Source organism: Lepeophtheirus salmonis, chromosome 1 (assembly GCF_016086655.4).
Source record: "Lepeophtheirus salmonis chromosome 1, UVic_Lsal_1.4, whole genome shotgun sequence".
NCBI classification, from domain to species: domain Eukaryota; kingdom Metazoa; phylum Arthropoda; class Copepoda; order Siphonostomatoida; family Caligidae; genus Lepeophtheirus; species Lepeophtheirus salmonis.
In genome coordinates this window covers 3,866,457-3,887,382 of record NC_052131.2, presented here as the reverse complement: position 1 = coordinate 3,887,382, position 20,926 = coordinate 3,866,457, and the positions used below count along the sequence as shown (strand labels likewise).

The 20,926-nt window shown below is 29.8% G+C and overlaps 1 protein-coding gene across 1 annotated transcript in view; it reads left to right on the top strand.

Moving 5' to 3' along the window:
* Positions 1-20,926, top strand: part of Ca-alpha1T (Ca[2+]-channel protein alpha[[1]] subunit T) — a 490,322-nt gene that overhangs the window by 89,692 nt on the left and 379,704 nt on the right. The window contains exon 2 of the mRNA XM_071887138.1: positions 14,601-14,951. Coding sequence (XP_071743239.1) covers positions 14,633-14,951 — 319 coding nt within the window. The 5' untranslated portion in view covers positions 14,601-14,632. The remainder of the gene's footprint in view (positions 1-14,600; positions 14,952-20,926) is intronic.

Here is a 20,926-nt window from a genome sequence, read left to right as displayed (position 1 = left end):
GATTTTTCAAATAAAAAAAAAAATAACTAAAAAAAAAATAATAATCATAATATATTATTTTTGAAAAATAGTCCAAAAACTGAGCTACCTTAAAATATTCTTGAGGACACACCCCTGCAATTATTGTTTATAATTATAAAAGTTGCACCTTAGTAATTATTATTTAATTTAGTACCGAAAAACATTACTGTATAAAAAAATAACTACGTATTAATATCTTGCAGTTTTCAGGGTTAACAAGTCATTTTGTATCACCATATTTTATACAATTCTGTTTCAAATATATAATCCTTATACTCATTGATTCAATTTAAATTATAAAGAATAAAATGAAATTAGCGTAGCTCATGGACAACACTCTCGTAAGAAGTTATTTTCTTGAATTTAATGGGTGTACGTTCTCGCCCAGGTGATTCCTAGCGAAAAAAATATACTTTATGTATACGGATTTCACCAAAAGATTCCTAAGTTAGATTGAGTAAATTTAATATTATATTGTTTACCTATACTTAATCAGTGCAACTCCATTTAACAAACTAAAGGAACCTTGACAAAAAAAAGAACGAAAAACAAATTATCAAGCTCTAATTGAAAAAAAGAAAAAATGTAATGTTTATTTCTTTATTCATTCAGCATACAATTAGTATATCATCCACTTTTCTGCAAGACTTAATGGGAGATTTAAACTTGTATATTCCTTTGACATAATATGTAATACAATTCTTCAAGTATATATTATATATTCATATTATCCTTTTATGAGTTATAGATTATGTTACATCTGTTAATAGGTTATTCAATATATAATATATATGCAGATTTTACAAAATGTATGTGCTTTGTATTATTAAACTATTCATTGTGGAAAACAAATACTTACTGAGTGATCCATTCAAGTCTAAACACTTTGAGATTTAAACTTCAACAAGATATAGTTGATTAATTAACAATATAATTCCAACAAAATCAATGAAAGATTCCAAAAGACGGTGGAAAACCAGACAAACGCTGCAGATATAGTCCTCTGTTTTGGCGTCCCAATACTGGCAGACAATGGCATTGAGGGCCAAGGTGTTTAGATTACGGTGAACAATATAGGCCATTCCTTCGAGGTGCACCCAAAATGTGTAGACAAGGGTGTTAGTTTTAGGACTGGGTGGGGTCAAAAGTGTCAAAAAGAGTTAAAAACAAAGAAACTAAAAGACTCATTCAAACGAGTCTTTCAATGGAGGAGATGGGTCTCTCTACCCTAACAGGGCTCTTCCACCCACTTTTTTGATATATCTCTGGGCCGTCTGATGTGAAATCCATTCAGCTTTGGCATGGGCCATTACGGACTTAAGGGGTTCTCCTTGTCTGTTTTTTTTTAAACTCCTCCGGGTCTGGTTTGACCTTTTTGAAAGATCCATTCTTCCTCTCCAACGTTTTGAACTTGCTGATGGGGTAAACGGTGGTCACTTTTTCGACTTGTTCTTAAGCTAGAGGTCTCAGGTTTGCTTTGTAACTAATTTTTTATCCTATAATATACTTAAATTAATTTCTATCACTCAACCTTCATTAATTATTGAACTAGTAAGTGTTCAGATTTCAATGGACCAACCGGTATATACTATGATAATTTCTTACCATAAATATTCACAGTATTTGAAGGGATTTGACAACTCTGCTAGTGCAGATATGTGTTTATGTAACCTGGTTTAAATTTTTTACCTATTTGTAGAGTTGTATAAAATATGCCCTGTCGGTATGTAAAAATAATAGAAACCAAAAAATAACGTAGTTACCCCGACCATTGGAAAAATGTTTGTAAAAAGAGACCAGGCTTTTTTAAAATATAATATTGTATATTTTTTAGTGACCTTTTTTGAAAAGGTTATGCCTTTTTTGGGTCCATTTTTCTAGACTTTGTTGATACTTGATGTAATGATGGTTCTTTTAGATATTAATCATTTTATCAGTTTCTTAAAAGTTCTCCTTAATAAAAAAAGGGATATTTTATATATTATTTACAGGATAGGGGTCAAAACCACTCGTGGAACCGTACCTAAAAAAGAAAGCAGCTTAGCTGGTATGGCAGTTAACCATATAAGCTACAAACATTTATGAGAGAAGAGAAGGAAATCAATACGAATTGCAAAATGGCGAAGACAGATTTAATTATATTAGTTGAGAATTTTATTTTATTCTATTGTTAGTTTGTACATATTTGTGTTAAACTACTTTTGAAACATTATGTAGATGTTGCCTCTGCAGGAATTAAAGAGTAATGGCAACAACTTTCTAAAATATATGCAACTCTAAAGTATATTAAAGTTAACATCTGAGGGAAATCTCTTTCAAGACCTTTTTATTTTTCTGTCTCTATTGTATGAGATTAAAACTAATCTTGGATGTTGATTTGTTTTAAAGAAGCCAAAGAGGATAGAAGAATACATTATTTAAACCTTCAATCTTTTAATGGACATATAACTTAGAAAATGAGTTGTTTTGTCCCACTTATGGTGTTGTTTTTTAGTTGATCTTATATGTTTATGCTTTTGGTATTTGTACAGTTTCAATTCTCATGAGGAAAGATTAGAATTACATTTGACTACTCATTATTTTATGTTTGTTTCCTAATTTTTTCTGAGAAATAAAGACAAAATATATGATTAAAATCAAATATTAGTCATTTTATCTATATAAATAGATAAAAATAGATATCTGGTGTGCTAAAAACACAAGAAATAACAATCATGAAAAGTAGAAATATTCAATTTTTTACATCATATATACAAGTAAAAAAATCCCAGTATTTCAAAGCTATACTTTGGTCAAATATTGGCATTTAATTCCAATTTTTTGAGATAAATTAAGATACCCATTAATATTAATAATAGTTTAAAACCTTCCCTTATCTAATAAATCTTAATTGGGATCCCAAATATGACTTTCTTATATAATATATCAGTTTCTAATTTTATCACTGTGAAGATAAATTTTTTATATATTCAGAACACTTTGCACGCCCTTTACAATATAAACAGAATATTTTTTTCATAGAAATTGACCATAGTCAAAAAATCGTATAAGGGTACTTTTAAGTTGATGGACCAAATTTATAGTTGTAGATTGTATTGATGTAATTTTACAAATAGATTTTGGTCTCAACCACTTCAAAGATCTCAAAAAATGACGAAATTAACCATATTATATATTAAACAACCTTTTTTGGTCAGTGTAAGGATCCCTTAAAAATTAAATCTAATCCGGATCTCGAGGAAGATGATTTTGACCAAAAAGCGGATGCATTGTGTAACATTAAAGAATATTGAAAAGTGGTAAGGGAATGCTGTTGAGTTGCCCTCATTTATGGAAATTATGTTGAATACATTTTAGTATTGTAAATTTGAATAATTTATTATCTGAAAAGAATATCTATATTTCTCTTATTAAACAAAGGCTTCCCTATTTATTCTGTGCTTCAACAACTATTTTTATTTGTACGTATGTATGTTAGCAAATTTGTGTAATCAATTATTTTATTATTATTATCATTACCTTCTTTTGCAAAATAACGTAACTCATTTTAAAATATATATATTTGTATATTTCCATGGAAATTAAGAGTCAATTAACTGAAGTTTAAAACTGATTAAATAGCCATTCTATCATGCCAATCTTTTATTAATTAAAGGCTTGCATTGATCCTTATTATGGGGCTTAAAATCAGTCCCATCCCTTTCCTTGAATAACATTTTCACTAATGTTTTAGTAAAGTACCCCAGTTTACCAATGGAGTTGGTTTAGATAAAAAAACTTTTAATACATATATTTCATACACGAGAAAAGCCGTTGTATGACATAATTAAGACTAAATTTTAGTATTTATCATTTCTATAAAAAAGGGGAGATGATGGATTGATGATAAAGTCACTGCGTAGTGTTATGTTGGTCATTATTTAGGAGTGAGGGCCGCAGTTTAGATTAGTCTGGTACCATATATGCTAGTCCCATTTGTCAGTCCTTAAAGAAGAAAAAATAAATCACTTTTGACGTTTTTAAATTTGTTTTTCTTCTTTTATTATTATTCGTTTGTCTATTAAATAAATTATATAACTAAGTTAAAATAATATATGTTCGTATTATATTGTATTATGATGAAAATATGAAAATTTTTTGCTACATATGTGAAACAATCTTAATAAATATCTCATACCTGGTTAGCCTTTATTATTTACTCATCTCTATTATGCAAGTTTTGAGAGGTTAGGAGTCCTTTTTTGACACTTTTCCTATGAGCAATGTTGTAGAAAACATAAATAACAGTAAATTTTTAGCAAAATCATGCTCTTAGTTGCCTCCATGAGCACACAGTACGAGAAGAGGATTACGATAGTAGTCCCATATATTGGCAACATTTTAAATCAACTTCATCGAGGCCCCATTCTGCTCCCTGATGGCCTTCGAGGACAATCCCGCTCGGAGGAGTGCTGCTATCCCAAAGAACCAAAGGTCTTCTGGGCCCCTCCCAAGGACCGACACTCCTAAGACTGGACTGGACTGAATAAATTAGAACCAACACAACACCAGTGACAGTGGCTGATATCTATGATAACCTTATTTAGCACAAATTGCTCTAAAAGACGGTTTTTGCGATGCTTAGTTAAGTTTTTAGACAGGACGTCAACATTTTGGGACTGATGCCTCCTTCACAAGTTAAAATAAAAAGAGTGAAAGACTTTCTCTAAGTTAAAAAAATCAAAAATTTTTGAAAAATTTAGGTTACCTTCTATTTGACCAAGGATTTATTTCAATGTTTGTACCATTAAAAAGTTTATTTTGTACTACGAACCTCACATTAACTCTATAAAGTATACATAAGAGTTGGAGGTCGTGCTTTTTTTCAAATTATATTTTTAGTTACTTTAATATATATATATGCTCTATAAAACTCTATATCTCTACAAATTTATTACACTGCTAAATTTCCCTTCATGTAGTATTCAGCTTGAGTAGTCTCATTTTGTTTTATTAGATAAGAAATCAAATGTTGTACCAAGATACAAAATGGGAATTCCTATAGTTATTTGCATTTTCCTTAGGAAAGTTAATTTGTGCAAAACACGGGTTCTATTTATATTTAAAGTATAATAAATTAACCCAATAAATGACTGTATTTATATACTGTATGCGATAACTAAATGTTTGGATATTGCTTCTAAATGTGCCATGTGCCTAGTTTTTAACAACGAGATTGCACGAAGTCATTATTGCTCAACTTTCCTGAAATTCTTCGTCATTTGTTCTTATCAAAATAAGAATTTCAATGTTGTTAGTGTCTCTACCATATTTAGAAAACGCTCTCAAATTATAACTTTAACACTTTTTTATGATTATTTAAAGCAGCAGAGAATGGGGCATAAGCGTTGTTTACTTATATAAGTTTGTACTCAAAGCGTCAGATAGTGGCACCGCCTTGTGGCAAAATAGTATAACTCGCTGAATGCCAATTTTATTTAATATAAAATATTGTTGTACTATACTCACATAGAGGGTGTTGTAAAAAATTATTTTTTAACATGTGTCATTTTTTTATACAACAAGCTTCACCTTGTGGATTAAATATTTCGTTTAGTTTTCCTGTTAAGGGGGACATTAATGGATGAAATAATACTTTCAAGAATTTTTTTTAACATCGACATAGAATTGGTTGATACATAGAAACTTTCTGTTTCTCTTTTAGTTGGTTAAATATTTCTTATAGACAAGTGGTGGGAAAGCTTTTGATACAAAATAGAAGAGACCACATACCATTTTTCCGGCAATGTTCAGTATTAAATGTTGTGTCTACGAAAGTTAACATTTGGCTCGAACAACGAGTAGCTCAATGCTATTACAGCAAATCCCCAATACCTATTATAATCGATAAAAACAGCAAATATACACTTAAGGATTAGTAAAAAAAATCAAGATTATTTTTATAACGGAAATTGTTATGCCTTTGACTTTTGTAAAGCTTTTTATATGGCTGGCTAAAAATCTTTTTTTGGAAGTTTATATATTTAAAAATTTTATTATGTGAAATATTGTACATAAAAAACCTTTGACATATTTTCCTAAAAACTTAACATGTTTTCTCACCCCTAGTTATAAGTATGGAATTCACATTTTTTGTTTTTTAATTATTTATTAATAATTCAAATACGGCTTTTAAATACTTGAACTCAAAAATTGATACGGGTGACAAATGTTTGAAAGTACGTACCAATGTAACTTAATTTGTGAACATCACCATTAGTAGAATCTACTAATAAATTTATTAACATGTTTACCAGAAAATATAATTGAACTTGGATCATGTCATTATCTCCAACATATTCATTCTTAATTGAATGACTTCTTGCCAAATTGTCTAATACCAACGTGTACATACAGCTTGAGAAATTAATAACTTGTATACTCTTCACGTCATATTTAGAGATATTCAACTATATGGGGGTACAAAAATAAAAAAAAATCGAATAGTGCAAATTACAGGGGTTGCCGAATAATAACATAAAATTTATCAAAAATCCGTCTACTTTAAATAATTTTACAAAGTAGGTAAACTTTGGCCTGCATTTTAACAAGTTTGATCAGTGATTACATTTAATTAGAATTTATGAAAATAGCTGAAACAAAATCATTCGAAAGGATAGTCATCTATTATTTTAAAATATCAATAGGATAATAACTTTTTTGCCTTTTAATGCTACTTCAGTTATTTGGTAGTATTTGTAATATTGTATTTCATACCCACAGATGGAGTAATATAAATTTATAAGGAGCAGTACTCGAGTATTATTTATTGGTCTAACATATCTTTCAATATTGTTTCATTTAACAAACTAAATTTACGTGTATATGAACTAACATTCTTCACTATGTACACACACAAAAGTATTTCAATGAGAAAATTATGCAGGGAAATAACTTTCTTAAGAAAAATAAATTATGCGTCGACATATACAAAGACAAAACTCATTTTGATCGAATACAGTAACTTCCTTTCAATTATTTTGTTTTGACACACCAAGTTTATGAATCCATTTGAAGAAATATATACAGTACGAATAAAATCAATTTAAACTGTTGCCAAATTTAAGACATTTTTCATACAAAAGGAAAAAGCGCATTCTATATGTCGTTTGATGAGATATTTACCTTCTTGTTAAAAGGGGTGGATTTACATAGATAAAAACATTTTTATGGCATATTTTTATATGATGAGAAAATTAGTACAAATATATATATATATATAAGTTATTGTATTTTGATAGAATTCACAGGTACTCACAGGTACGTCAGCAGAGTTTTTGGGGGTGAGGATTTGGGACTTAGCTACAAAATTTAATAATTTTTTATTAAAGGCTTTAATCAAACATTACGTCTCTGTTTTGATACTTTTACAGAGGCTGTACAAAAAAAAAATCATTTATTTACAACCTTATTAAGTTATGTAGATATTTTGACTGGGAGAGTCAGCTAAGCCGATGGTTTGGTACGAACTGTGGTACATCCTTCACGGTACTTGGTTTGGTACTATATAATATTATTATTTTTTTAAGATAGAATTAATGGAATTTAGCAAGTTTTTTCGATATTTTATTTTTTAATAGTTTATATTCTATACAGAAAAGTTATTCTTAAATATATTTAACTTCTCTAAAAAATAAAGATTGATATAAAATATCCATGAGTTATATGAAAATATTATTCATGATATACCTAAATTATTATTTGCAAAAAGATGAGTGTGTATAAAAGACTTAATAATAGTCAAAATATAGCCAGCCGTGGAAAAAATTATTTTACTAGACATAAATGTACCAGTATTTGTGAGGTATAGTGAAACTAACTTTTTATCTAAATTGTCCCTCCACCTTAGCACTGGGTTTCGTCAATTCGGGTGTATTTTATCATTTTGTTAGTTATTCTCTCTTTTTCTATTTCTTTTGACTCAGATTCGTTGATATCCCCGAATATTTATTTAATGAAAGGTTTTTAGTAGGCGGCGATCTATTTAGCCTGAGGGATGGAGTCTTGTTAAAAAAATTGATCTCTTCAAATTTTGATTGATGGATCTGTTTCATAACATATTTTTTAATAGGATACCTATGGATAAAAACCTTACCTTGCTATAAATATCTAAATAAATTAATTAAAAAAAAAAATTATAACCTAAATTGCTTAATGTCAAAATATTTAATATATTGATATATACGATTTATACTTACTGCACTAAGAATAAAAATGTACCGAACCGAACCATTGTACAACCAAATACCTTACCAACCCTAGTGGATATGTAAAAATATATCATAATAAATTGTTATGCGTCTGAGACTCCCCATGGGGGACCTCATACATCCATGATATTGTATTAAATTCCTCTCATCCCTAAAAATATTAATGTTTAACTCATTTTTCTCATTTTACATCATTAAATGAGTATACTCGAGTCATACTATTCAAGAGTAATTCCCAAACCTCTAAACACTGCAAAGCCCCTATCCAAACTATTTTAGACCGAATATTGGACTCAGAATTTTTAATTTCAAACTTATTATGACGTTTATTGTAAGAAAATAAATGTCTCTATGACCTTGATAATCTCGCAGAGCCTCGGTTGAGAATCACTGCATTATAACTGACTACGCAGCTTCCTTAAATTAACCCCTTGAATATTAATTTGCTAGGTAAATTCTGCTATTTGAAAAAATGAAGGGGAATGACAGAAAACAGTTGAATGACATCATATATAGTATCATTATAAAATATATTGGTTGGGACTCTAATTAAGGTATAGGAGCTATTGGAGTCACAGATATAGCATGGGGAAAAATATTCCAGGTTATCATGAGATATAAACGGTAGAAAAATTAAAAAGTAATACAAACTTATATAAATGAACGAAAATTCGAGTTATTTCATCGCTCTACAAAAATAATGAGCGCAAATCTGTTCAATAATTTTGAGCTTTGCTTAGTAATGCATTAGCGACAACACTCATATTATGTCTGCTATTTTTTTGTTTATAGTCAGAATGATTTGTGTGGATTAAGTAAAAATAAATATCTTACATTGTATATATATTGAAGTTAATTGTTAATTTACGTGTCATATGTACATTTCCTTCTTTAGGCGATGCCTGGACTCAAAGTCACGTACATTGAACTTGAGGAGAATAACTCGTCCTTAAAGCTTTACCATAATAATATGGCTTAAATTAATTAATTTTTATGTATTGATAAGTGAAGACAAGTTAGTCCTTCATGGTGGATAATTAAATTTAAAAAGTGAGGTTAAAGGTTATTTACATACTTGAAAAGTATTTAAATGAGGTTTTTAACCTCTCAAAGGTTTCTACTCTTTAGAATCCTTATTCTCTGACGTATTGTCTGGAAACGATTGTCTCCATCTTTTTACTACTCTTCATATTTCTTCACTCACCGCACTCGCAATAAACACATAAGAAAATCGGGGAAGGTTTTCTTCTTCCTTTCTTTTTCTTTATTCTATTAATACTTATTACTGATTAATCATATGAACATTGTGGTGTATTGATATAATCTAATCTACGAATTTGAGGAAACTTAGTTCGCCCCCATATGAGTGGGTTTTTGTTTTCCTTTATTTATATTTAGTACAAATTTGTGTATTTTGGCAAAAGACATATAAAAGTGGGTGGATACCTCCTCAGGCGAAGACGGCTCCAAAAGTCTCACTAATCAGAGTGATGAGATTATTGGTCTAGAGATTCAGAGGGAGAAAAATGTACAAGAAAATACTTATCAAGAGGACTATGACGGTCTCGTCGATGAGCTCCAAAATGAAATAACTGAAATCAACACTGCTATGAAGCAAGGTGAAGAGAAAAAGTTTGAGACATAATCCTTATTCTCAGAGGTGGTTGGAAGGAATAGAAATGACAAAAAAGTAATTCATTCATTTCAAAGAGATGAAAAATATACGAAAAACACAGAAAACAATTGACTGAAGTTCTCGTTAACCGTGTGTAAAGCGAGTAATGGTAGAAGGGCCTCACCAACAAATGAGTTTGGATAATGTTGTCAGTATAGCTAGAGATGCGTTGGTTCTTAATTTAATTGAGGTAATATCTGTTACTTGTGAAACGCTCCACAGACCTGAAATAATATTGATGAAGCCTCAATCGCTAAATACACTAGGAGAGAGAATACATTTTCCTCTGTTCATTGATTTGAAGGATAGGAAAAATAATTCTTTCAAAGTACGAGTCGAATGTTGAGAATTCTCTGACCGTTTAAGTAGAGACAGAACATTCAATAAACGTCTAAAAAATGCATGGGGGGTCAGTGGCGTATGATGAAGTGGCAGATCAACTATCCCAAGTTTAGTTTAATTAATGCGTACGACCCGAATGTAAAATGCTTAACCTTTTTCCAGGCTATGATAAACATACAAAAGTTGGAATCTACTCCTTTAGTATTAATAGCAGATCTGAAAGTAGATTTGGATAAGTTACAGAACCCAAGCCCTAACCTTAAGGTTCTTCAAAAAATGATTGTAGAGCTAAATTTAATTGATATTTTAAAAAAAAGTGAAGAGGCCAGATGAAAATATATCTTGGAGATCAGGACAAAAGACATCAAGAATAGATCTTTCACTACTTTCCCTGCGCGTGTTCTTTAGGATATTGAGAATGGAGTATCGTCCCGAACCCTCCTCATATCACAAGTTAATGGTGATAGATTTCCGACATAAGAAAACCAAAAATAAATTTAAAGTACCTTTATGGGTTCTAAACGACAAGAAATTTCACCAACTATTATGCCGACGGCTGAAAGACCATTTCAATTTGTATGACTCGCCGTATGCTGTATCAATGAGTCTCATGAGAATAATCAGATTAACTACGGGTAAATTCATTAGAAAATAAAAGAGGAATCAAAGAAACTTAATGTCAACTTGGATAACATGCTTTCACGGGGATCTTCTTTTATAAGGACGTTAACTGCAGAAGTAATAAATCTGTATAGGGTCTCAGAAATTGCCAGAGACCAGGGAGAAAATCGAACTAGAGAACAATCATAAAAAGCAGTTTAAATACCTGAAAGAGAGGAATGTTTTCTTTTTATCTCGAGTAGAAAACATCATTTCGGGCAATAAAGTTCTGGAGAGGACCGGCGATGTTTTCTTTTTTTTTCGGAGAAAAATAAAATAGATTATATAAGCCAACATTTCAAGGCAGATAAAGCTAGTGGGCCAGATGGTATTAGTAGAAAGATTTTTGTTTCGGTAAAAAAAGAAATAGATCCTCCTTTTGTGAAAATACATGGAAAAATCGGGACGGTTACCAAAGCCTCTTACTGGAGCAAAAGGCAACAGCACAGATTTCAACCATTAGGACAATAACAATATTAAATGTTGGATTTAGGATTCTAGCAGGTGTATTATCAAAAGAGATAGAGCCTATTTTGAACGCAAAGCTTGGTAATGAGCAAAAGGGGTTTTTAAAAGGAAGGATAATATTCATGGAATATCCAATTCGCAATTGAAGCAGTGTCGGAAAGAGGATCATATGGAGCGTTGATCGCTGTTGACTTTTCCAAAGCTTTTGTCTCTATAAAACATAAACATGTCATGAGTGCTGTTAAAAAGCTTCTGCCAAATAAATATTTCAATTCAGTAAGAGCTCTATTGTATAATGGGACATCTACTGTCATTTTAGGCAATCTGGAAGGAAAGGCGATCAAAATAACGAGAAGTTGTCGTCAGAGCTGCCCCGTGTCACTGCTGCTCTTCATTGCTGGTCTTAATGAACTTACAGAAACAATCCAACGTAAATACAGGGGGTTTGGCGTATGTTTTGGAACACAGAAGCATGTCATACACCTTTATGATGATGATACTGCATTAATGATTGAGGCAAACTCATAAAAACAATTAAAAAAGTGGATTTAAAGTATATTGAATTATTTTGATATTTTTGAGGTCAGAACTGGTCTCATAATAAACAAGAATAAGACTTATATTCTTCCGTTGGGTTCGTGGAGGCCTTCGAAAAAATTGCATGTAGGGAGCTGTTTTACTAATGAAAGAGCTGTAACACTTGGATTAGAATGGAACAAAAATGGAGTTTCTGAGAAAAATTGGTCCAATTGAATGGACACATTTTGATAAAAATGCATGATTGGGGACATTTGAACCTCCAAAAACGTATTGATCTGTACAGTACCCAGGTAGTTCCTATAGTTTTATATGAGGCGGCATCAAATCCAAGATTGGGGGAATTAATTTTAAATGAAGAAAACTATTGGATAGAAAAAAACTTTTTCACCGTAGATATATCCCTGCTCTCAAACGACCGAAGAAGTATATAGATGGAGGCCTAGTTTTGTAGGAAAAAGTTGTGGCAAAAATGTATACAAATATGTTATTGATCTCACAAAAAGTCAAGATGCTGAATGGAAAGGATATATCTCTTCAAATGGAGGCCATAAGTGGATTTTGTTTGTTACGAATTTATCAAACAATCATACTGGGGATATATCAGAATCATTGACTATAGCCAGGAGAATGCTGTAGAAAGGTTCTCTTGTATACAACTCCAGTTCCATAGTGGACATCATCCACCAAATTTATAAAAAGAAGTACTTCTTCAAGCAACAAGAAGATGCAGCAAGTTTGAAGTGGGAAGCGGTTAAGAAAAATATTATCTCTGTCCATAAGGCGTTCTCGGACAATATTTTATCAAAGGGGAAGTTAATATATCCGTTAATAAGAAGCTCAAGGCGGAACCAAGCCCCTACACCTTGGCCAGTGAAACTTAAATATGGAGAAATTGCATAAGACGAACCAATTAAGTTGGGCAAAGAAAACAAAAGACTATTAAAACTCCCACCAATCTGGATCAAAATAATTTTAAAATCCAAATGTGAAATCTTGGACGGTCGTAAATTTACGGCTCAGTTTCAGATCTCAGCAGAATGTATCTCCTTCTATGAACCGTGTAAATACTGTGGGAAAGTGTTTAATTTGGTCATCCACGCATACGCTGACTGGAAATATTTAGATTATTTGTATCTGTAAATATGAAGAGTCTCATAAATTCAAATTCAAGTTCTCTATCAGCCATTATTCTTTTTGAATTATATGTGAGAAAGAATTCACCTCCAAAAACTAAGGCACTGTACTATGGACTTCTAAATTCCAAGGCACATATTGCCAAAAAACTCACTTTGAGGGAGCCAATCAGAGTAGAAGATTTCAGAGGCATTTTAATAGATGCCACGTTGCTTTTAATACCAAAAGTATATGAAAAGTTATGGGATTTTGCCTCTGACTTAGTGGGGTTCATACCCTCTGAATCAGAACGTCACCTGAAAAATTAATAACATATTGAGAAATTTTAGGAAACACAATCGTCTCTCAGATAAGCTATAGCTGTGGAAATTTTTATTATTGTAATTTTTATTATAACTTTTATTGCTTTCCTAATATTTGCGTCCATTCTTTCAAAATTTTTGTTAATTCTTTTCATTTTTATTTTACTTCGAATATTGTTCAACGAACACTTTATTGTTATTATAGAATTTTTTAAATTGAGACGGATGAATTGGTCTAATCCTGGAGGTCGAATTTTAAACTAAAATGTTAATTAAAATTGTTATAATGCAATTCCTGTAGGTCTTTTATTTGCTTATTAATTGTATTAAACTATAATAGTTAATAAAAAAAAAGTTTTACTAGTAATTACATTCTATCAATTACTACTTGAATGTAACCCATCAAATGTTGCAACTGTTCTGTTGCCACATAGGTAGAACTATCGAACTGGTCCCTAAATTATTAACATATGTACAAGGTTTTCTCATTTATTTCTCTTCTGTGCGATTCCAGGAATTCAATTTCTACTTTAATGGTATAAAAATATATATACGAGTATTCAAATGAAAACAAAAATTTAAATCTAGTAGTACTCATTAATTACTTAAACTTCCATTTGAATCGACGTAGCTCATGGACGACGGGCTCAGGAGAAATTATGCTCTTGAACTCAATGTGTGTAAGTTTGTGCCCTGAACGTTCCTAGCGAAGAAAATATACATCATGTTTATGGACTTCAAAGAAAATTCCTAGGTCATATGGAGTAAATGTAATACTTTAATGTCTACTTATATTTAATCAGTGCGACTCCGTCTAAACAATTAAAGGAACTTAAAAAAAAAAACTTGCCAAATTAATTGAAATATCTAATTTCATAAAATGTTCATTTGTAGGTTTGCTTTTCCTTTTTTATACTTCCTTGGATATCACATTTTATCGATATAAATACTCATATTTGCACAGTATAAATCGTATATAACTTTATCCTAACTAATTTAATATTCAATATGATTTCAACTCTTATTTATTTATAAGAAACTTATATTGTGAAATCATCAAATGCGATGTTACTTGATTCTTTTTAGACAATTTATCGTAGATTTTAAATCCCAAAAGATAAATATCAATATGTACATAGTAGTAAATGTTATATGAAGCCCTTAAATTTAACAAAAACTAGAGGTGACCTATTATTTTTTCAATTACAGATTTCTATGATTAAACCTCATCCCCCAAGATCATGAGCAGAAACCATCCAAACATCCGCTCTAATCCCCTCACCTTCTCAACTCCACCCCTAACTAGCACCTCCATCATTACAACAAACTCGAGTAAAGGCTCAAGTGGCGGAACAAAAACACGGATCATTAATCGACCTCCCTTCCGTGTGATTCCTCATTCTACATATAATGCAGGTGATGGTCTTGAGGGAACGTTTCCTTGGGACTATGAAGATACAAAGATTGATGAAGGAGAGGAGGATGAAGATGATCTCTACGGGGATGGAGAGCCTTGTGGGGACGAAGAAGATGAATTCATTCATCCATCTTTAGAAAACCGTAAGTCGTTTTACTATATCATTTACTTTTTTTTACTTGAGGAGTGGAAACCTAAATGGGGCAGAAACTGTGATCCAGCACTTTGATGGAAAAACCACATCCTCTTTGAAGGAACCAAGTACACACAATCTTAAGATCTTTTCCATTTTATCAATTTTCTCAGAGTAATTATTTTCATATTCATTGATTTTTATCCGAGAATAAAATTTTTTCTCAAATGTGTAAATTCTTTCTATTTTATAAAATTACACTTATTTTTAATTAATTTAAGACTTTAATAGAGTTAATAAGTAAAGTATTTAGTCATATATCAGTGTTGGAAGTCAAAGAGTTGCAAAGAAATAATTTTTTGCCGAAGGTTTGGTGCTAAATTTTAATAATTATAGTATTTTCTTTGGAAATGTGAAGAATCAGCAACAACAACAACTTAGATCTTTAAGAACTTTGTGAAAAACTAAAAAATGCTTCAATTAGTCATACTATTAGTTAGATTGAGGAAAATCAAATATGATATCATTGTAGCCCATGTATTATACTCTAAATATGTGTCTAAAACTCTTCTACTGAGAATAAATCAACTTAATTGAATTATAAATTAATTTATAACTTATAATTTTCTTTATATGTACAATGTTTATAAATATTAAATGTACATACAATTTGGGAAAGTTTATATTACTAAAACATATCATCAAAGAGTTTTTTTTTACTTTTGCTATTCCTTTTTTTCAGATTTACAAAGTGTATATATATACACTAAAATTCGAACAATATAACGTAAGCCTATTCAATGGGTCGTTTGAAAGCAGTTTTATATTAATTTCAAATTCTTGATTTTCATGAAAATTAAATTTTACCTAAAATATAAGATTCTTTTTTTTCTCTCTCTCGAAATTAAAACCCTAATGTGATCAATGCAATAATTTTTAAAAGTTATTTAATACTGAATTAATATTTTTGTCTCTGACTGCAATTGATATAAATAAAGATTAATGACATGTCTTTAAAAAAGTCGTTTAAATATTGTCAGAAAACTACAAAATTTCATAAAATCATATTTTTTACTACATAAATATATTTCAATTTGTTTTGAAAAATCCAAAAAATGAAAGCGGTTTTCATAATGTAATGTTCAAAATATCGTCCAACGAAAAAAAATTTTTTTACTCTCAAATAATCGGTGCTTATGTGGGGAAAAAAATTAAAACAGTGAAGTCTTAATCTATAACATAATATATAAGCAGTCAAACTCGGTATTAAGTAGTGTGGTAAAGGAAATTGAAAAAAAATCCCACTTAGTTCAACAAACCTTTTTTTGGTACAATTCTAAATTTGAAAATTGGATCTGGTCACTTAGGGCTGTGTCATGCTTAAAACATGTGGTTGTTAGACCAGATTTTTCTTTATATTTCAGCCATTTAAAGGTCTTTCAAAAAGGCAAAATCAGAATATGTCACTCTAATGTCTAATGTCCATGGATACAAAAATGTCTTTGAAGCACTGTAGTGTTTTATTAAATGAAAGAAAGACAACCAAAATATTACTTACTCAAGTCCTATAAGTGGTGAATGCAGGTGGTACACTGCACTTAATGGAAGCATTATGTATGTATACAATATGTAATACGTATGTGAAATTAAGAGGCCATTAAATTAATATCCTTTTCATATCTATTTTATAAGTATATTGGTACATTGAAGAACCAATATAATAGTATGCCTATTATGATGGCCTAATGCAATTTTATTTTGCATTAGTTTTAAATATAAATTTGCGCTTACCTTTGTTTTATACTTTATAACTACCAAGATATTACATAAAAACAAAAAATAAATAAAATAAAATTCTAGATTTGTAAAAATGGCTACAGTTCCTTTCTTTTTCATACATAAAAGCCACACAGTTGGAAAGCAAATTATATTTATCTAAATCGTAGATTTTGATAAAAATGTTGTATTTTTTAAAGAAATTTCCTGTGCATTAGATGCATCAAATTACATTTGAAAATTATGAGTAAAACTGACTTCATCAAAGATTTTCTGAAGTGCATCAAGGATTTTTCTTTTTTCCCAAATTAATTTATGCAAAAGTGGTTTTATTTCTTTCATTATTTACAAACTCTTGTCAATTTCCTCTACAATATTAAAAAGTAGTATCTAAATTGCTTTTATGGGTTTTTTACTGAAGTACACCCAAAAAGAAATAGGCATTTTTTAGGTTTAAAATAGTGTAAATAGCTGGTAGGGCGCAAGAGTGCAAACATTTATTTTTGATTTTATGTCATTATTGATCCACAGTAGAAACTGCCTCAATTGGCCCACTTTTGCTCCTATGAGCAAATAAAAATTACAATCTTTCGTTACTTTTGGGTCTATTCATACTTTTTTGTCTCTTATGAAGAACTTAGGGATCTTTGTTTTGTTTTTGTACAACAGAATAAGAGCCCTCAGCCTCTTTTGAACCTTTATGTGACAATCTACATTGTAAATATACTTTTTTTGCGTTTAATTTACATAGGAGCATGATCGATCTCGTACTCTTGCAATTACTCGAAAAGTGATCTTTCTGATCGAGGATAAACTAGACTGTTTCTTAAATCTCTCCCTACTCTCACCAAAAGTCAATTTAGGATAACTAATTTGATAAACTTCTCCAGCTCAGTGAGTGTGATGTAGTGACAATTTGTTATCCCAATTCTATTGTTAGTATGAAATAATAAAGTTATAACTAATTGTAGTTTAAACTACCACTATAAGGTATTTGAGACAATCAAAACTTGTTTTAAATTATTGATGCTACTATTTCTGGCCTTTTCTAGTAAATTCCTTCCAAATTGTTTGAAAAAAGACATACAAATCTTAAATATGGACTCACCCCAATAAATTACCCACTGTCAGCCATTATATGATCTATTAATGAGTCAAACTATCTTGAGTATTTAAATCTTGAAATGTATCTATAAATTATTCAATAGTCAACAGATTATATTTTTATTAATATATTATTTAGACTAGCGCGGAATTTGACAATTTTTACATATTTTGCGATGACTTGTCATTTTAGAGACGATTTGGGACTGTACGTGCAAATAAACGAAACTTTATATGATAAAGATATATTGTGATCAGATTTGCTTGTAAATTTTATAAGTATAATTATCATATTATAATAAGTACTTTAGCACTCTAAAACTGTTGGACATCAATTATAACTTAATACTAGGTTTTTGAATTGTTTTGCGTAACTGTCTTTTAAGACATGTATGAAAAATATCTTGATTTATAATTATAATATACTGATTAAAAGTAAGAAGAAATAATAATAATAGATGATTCAGGCAGCCAAAAATGTATTGCCCATAATCAATTAATTTTTGTAAGTCGATATAATACATAATTACAAAATAATCAATTTATTCACATATCACTATGTATACTAATTGATTAATTATTATTCCTCTTCATCAACTGTCTACTCTGGAAATCAACTCTTCATTTGGGAGTCGAGGGGAATGAAAAATAATACTTGAACAAATAATGAAATGTCTGGCTGGTTAACTTTTAATACTAAAATCGATACTTCTAATTATAAAACAATATGGCTCATCACTTTTGTAAAAATTTTTACTATAGATATACGAAACTTGAATAATTTTTGTAAATGTCATTAATGATACTTTTGGAGAAAGAGTAGTCTAAAAGTCTGATAAATGATTTTTACAAATAGATTTGAAAAGTTTTTTTTTTAAATAAATTAATGTTAATTTAAAAATATACGGAATAAATGTTTATACTTCCGTTATATGTAAAACGGTACAACTTTTCCCATTTCTTGCGTTACATACCAAAAATGTTGTCTAACTATGTATATTTAAAAATATTCGTTTAAATTTAGAATTTAAGATATTTAAGTAACAGTATCTGAATGTCATCTGAAAGTGGAGGGATAATATAATAGTTATATTTAAATATATAACATATTTATTTTATAATGCAATTTGAAAACAATGTACACCAAAGGGAGGCAATACTTAATTTTTAGAGCTAGACACCATCATGATCTATTAAGTAATTAATAAAAAAGTAAAAAGAAGACACACACCATCCTTTTTGTCTTTTTTAATCAATAAACTGTATTTTTCTGTATAAAATTCCATTTTTCCTCATAGGTTTTCACTCATAAGACAGTTTAAGGCATTTTAGATCAAGGAAGACGATTGTTGTCCATTACAAATTCATTAAGAAGATGAAAACTTTGATTTGCATTGCCTCATTTTAAATTACTTTATTTATAATCACTCATTTGATTGTTTTTAATGTCCTTTTCTTGTTTATTTCTTTGTTTAGAATTGTGTCTTTTTCGCTCATTTTATTTCGTAACGAATTAATTTAGTATTGTGGCAGTCGAGAAGTATAGGTTTTAGCTATAAGGATTGTTTATGTTTATATTTCACAATTAAACTCGATATTTTTTCTAAATTCTGATTATATTTATGGTGTTTACTTATTTCAATTATATAGAAATATAGGCCTCACATAGAAAAAAGACAAAACATAAACAAAACGAGGTAAATAAAGTTATGTACAATTTGAGAAAAACGAGCATCACCTTAAAAAATATATTTTTTTAAATTAAACTATCCAAAAAAATCACGCTTTATTTAAAGGACTAGAACAGCAAATGTTAGGCTTTAATCCCCTGGTTCCAAATATGGCCTTATTTTTTCCTGTTAGCCTCATGGCCTCTAGGAAAAGTCCATAAGCTTTTTGATATTTTTGGCTATTTCTAAGGTTTAGTATTGAAGATACAAACTAAAAAAATGTTTTCAAGAGTATTTAGTTAGAAGACTCAAGTTTGAGTTTGTCCGACATATAATTAAGCATGGGAGTCCGTGGCTTAGACTTCCTCGAAATAAGTGACTTGTGCCTTGATACCTCAAAAATTTTCGAGAATATAAAAACACTTGGCTACTAGAGGATTTAGGGACTATCAATTTACCACTAAATTTTGCTAAATTCAATTTCTCATTGATTATATAATTTTATTTTTCTAATTCACAGTTTTTTTAAAATTTAATGTTATCAAAATACTTCATGAATTAATTTTCATTCCTAATTAATTAATTACACTATGCAACAAAATCATACAGCACTAGAACAACATATGCTCAACTTAGTAGAATTTGTTCTCTTAATCACAAATATGTCCTTATTTTTTCTCTTTTAGTCTTATAGCTTTCAGAAAAAGGCTGTAGAGTTGTTTTCTTTTGTGCTATTTTTAAGATTCAAAGCTTTTCTAAGCACTTGATATTGAAGATAACGATAAATTAAGTAAATATATCTCAAAACCTAATTTTTAAAATGTATCTATCATACTTATTACTCGATTTATCCTTGTTTCAATTTGAAAATAAGTACTTTATCTACAAAAACTCATAGCTTCAAGACAAATGTTATGAAAATGTTTAATTGTGTCTTATTTAATAGCTGAAAATATGTCCTGTAATTTAAAAAAATGCTACCTCAAAAATGCTCTATATTGTCGTCAATTTGAGATAAAACCACAACAAAATTTCACAAATTAAACTGCTTAAACTGAAGCTCGTAAGAAAATTCCGTATAATTCTGTATGCCATAGAAGGGAAGAAAAGTGGAAGAAAGAAAGAGGAAAGAAGGAGGCTGAAGTACTTAAAAGTGTGAAAGGAAATCCCTCTTATGAGTGTTCATCAATGGAGAAGAATGTATGTGTGGGAAGGAATCTCTGGTAACGAAATCCCTGCTGAATTTCCCCTGGGCACTAAAATTGGATTTTGTTAGGATTCAGTCTTTTAGAATCCTCACCCACTAAGGGTCTGCAACGAGTTATCTTGTGTCCATAATAAATGAATGTCTATTTGAGGGATGCTCATAGTCCAGAATAAAAAGTTGATAATTAATTATTCTTTGGAGTCTCCATTCTATATTTTATTTATCTTG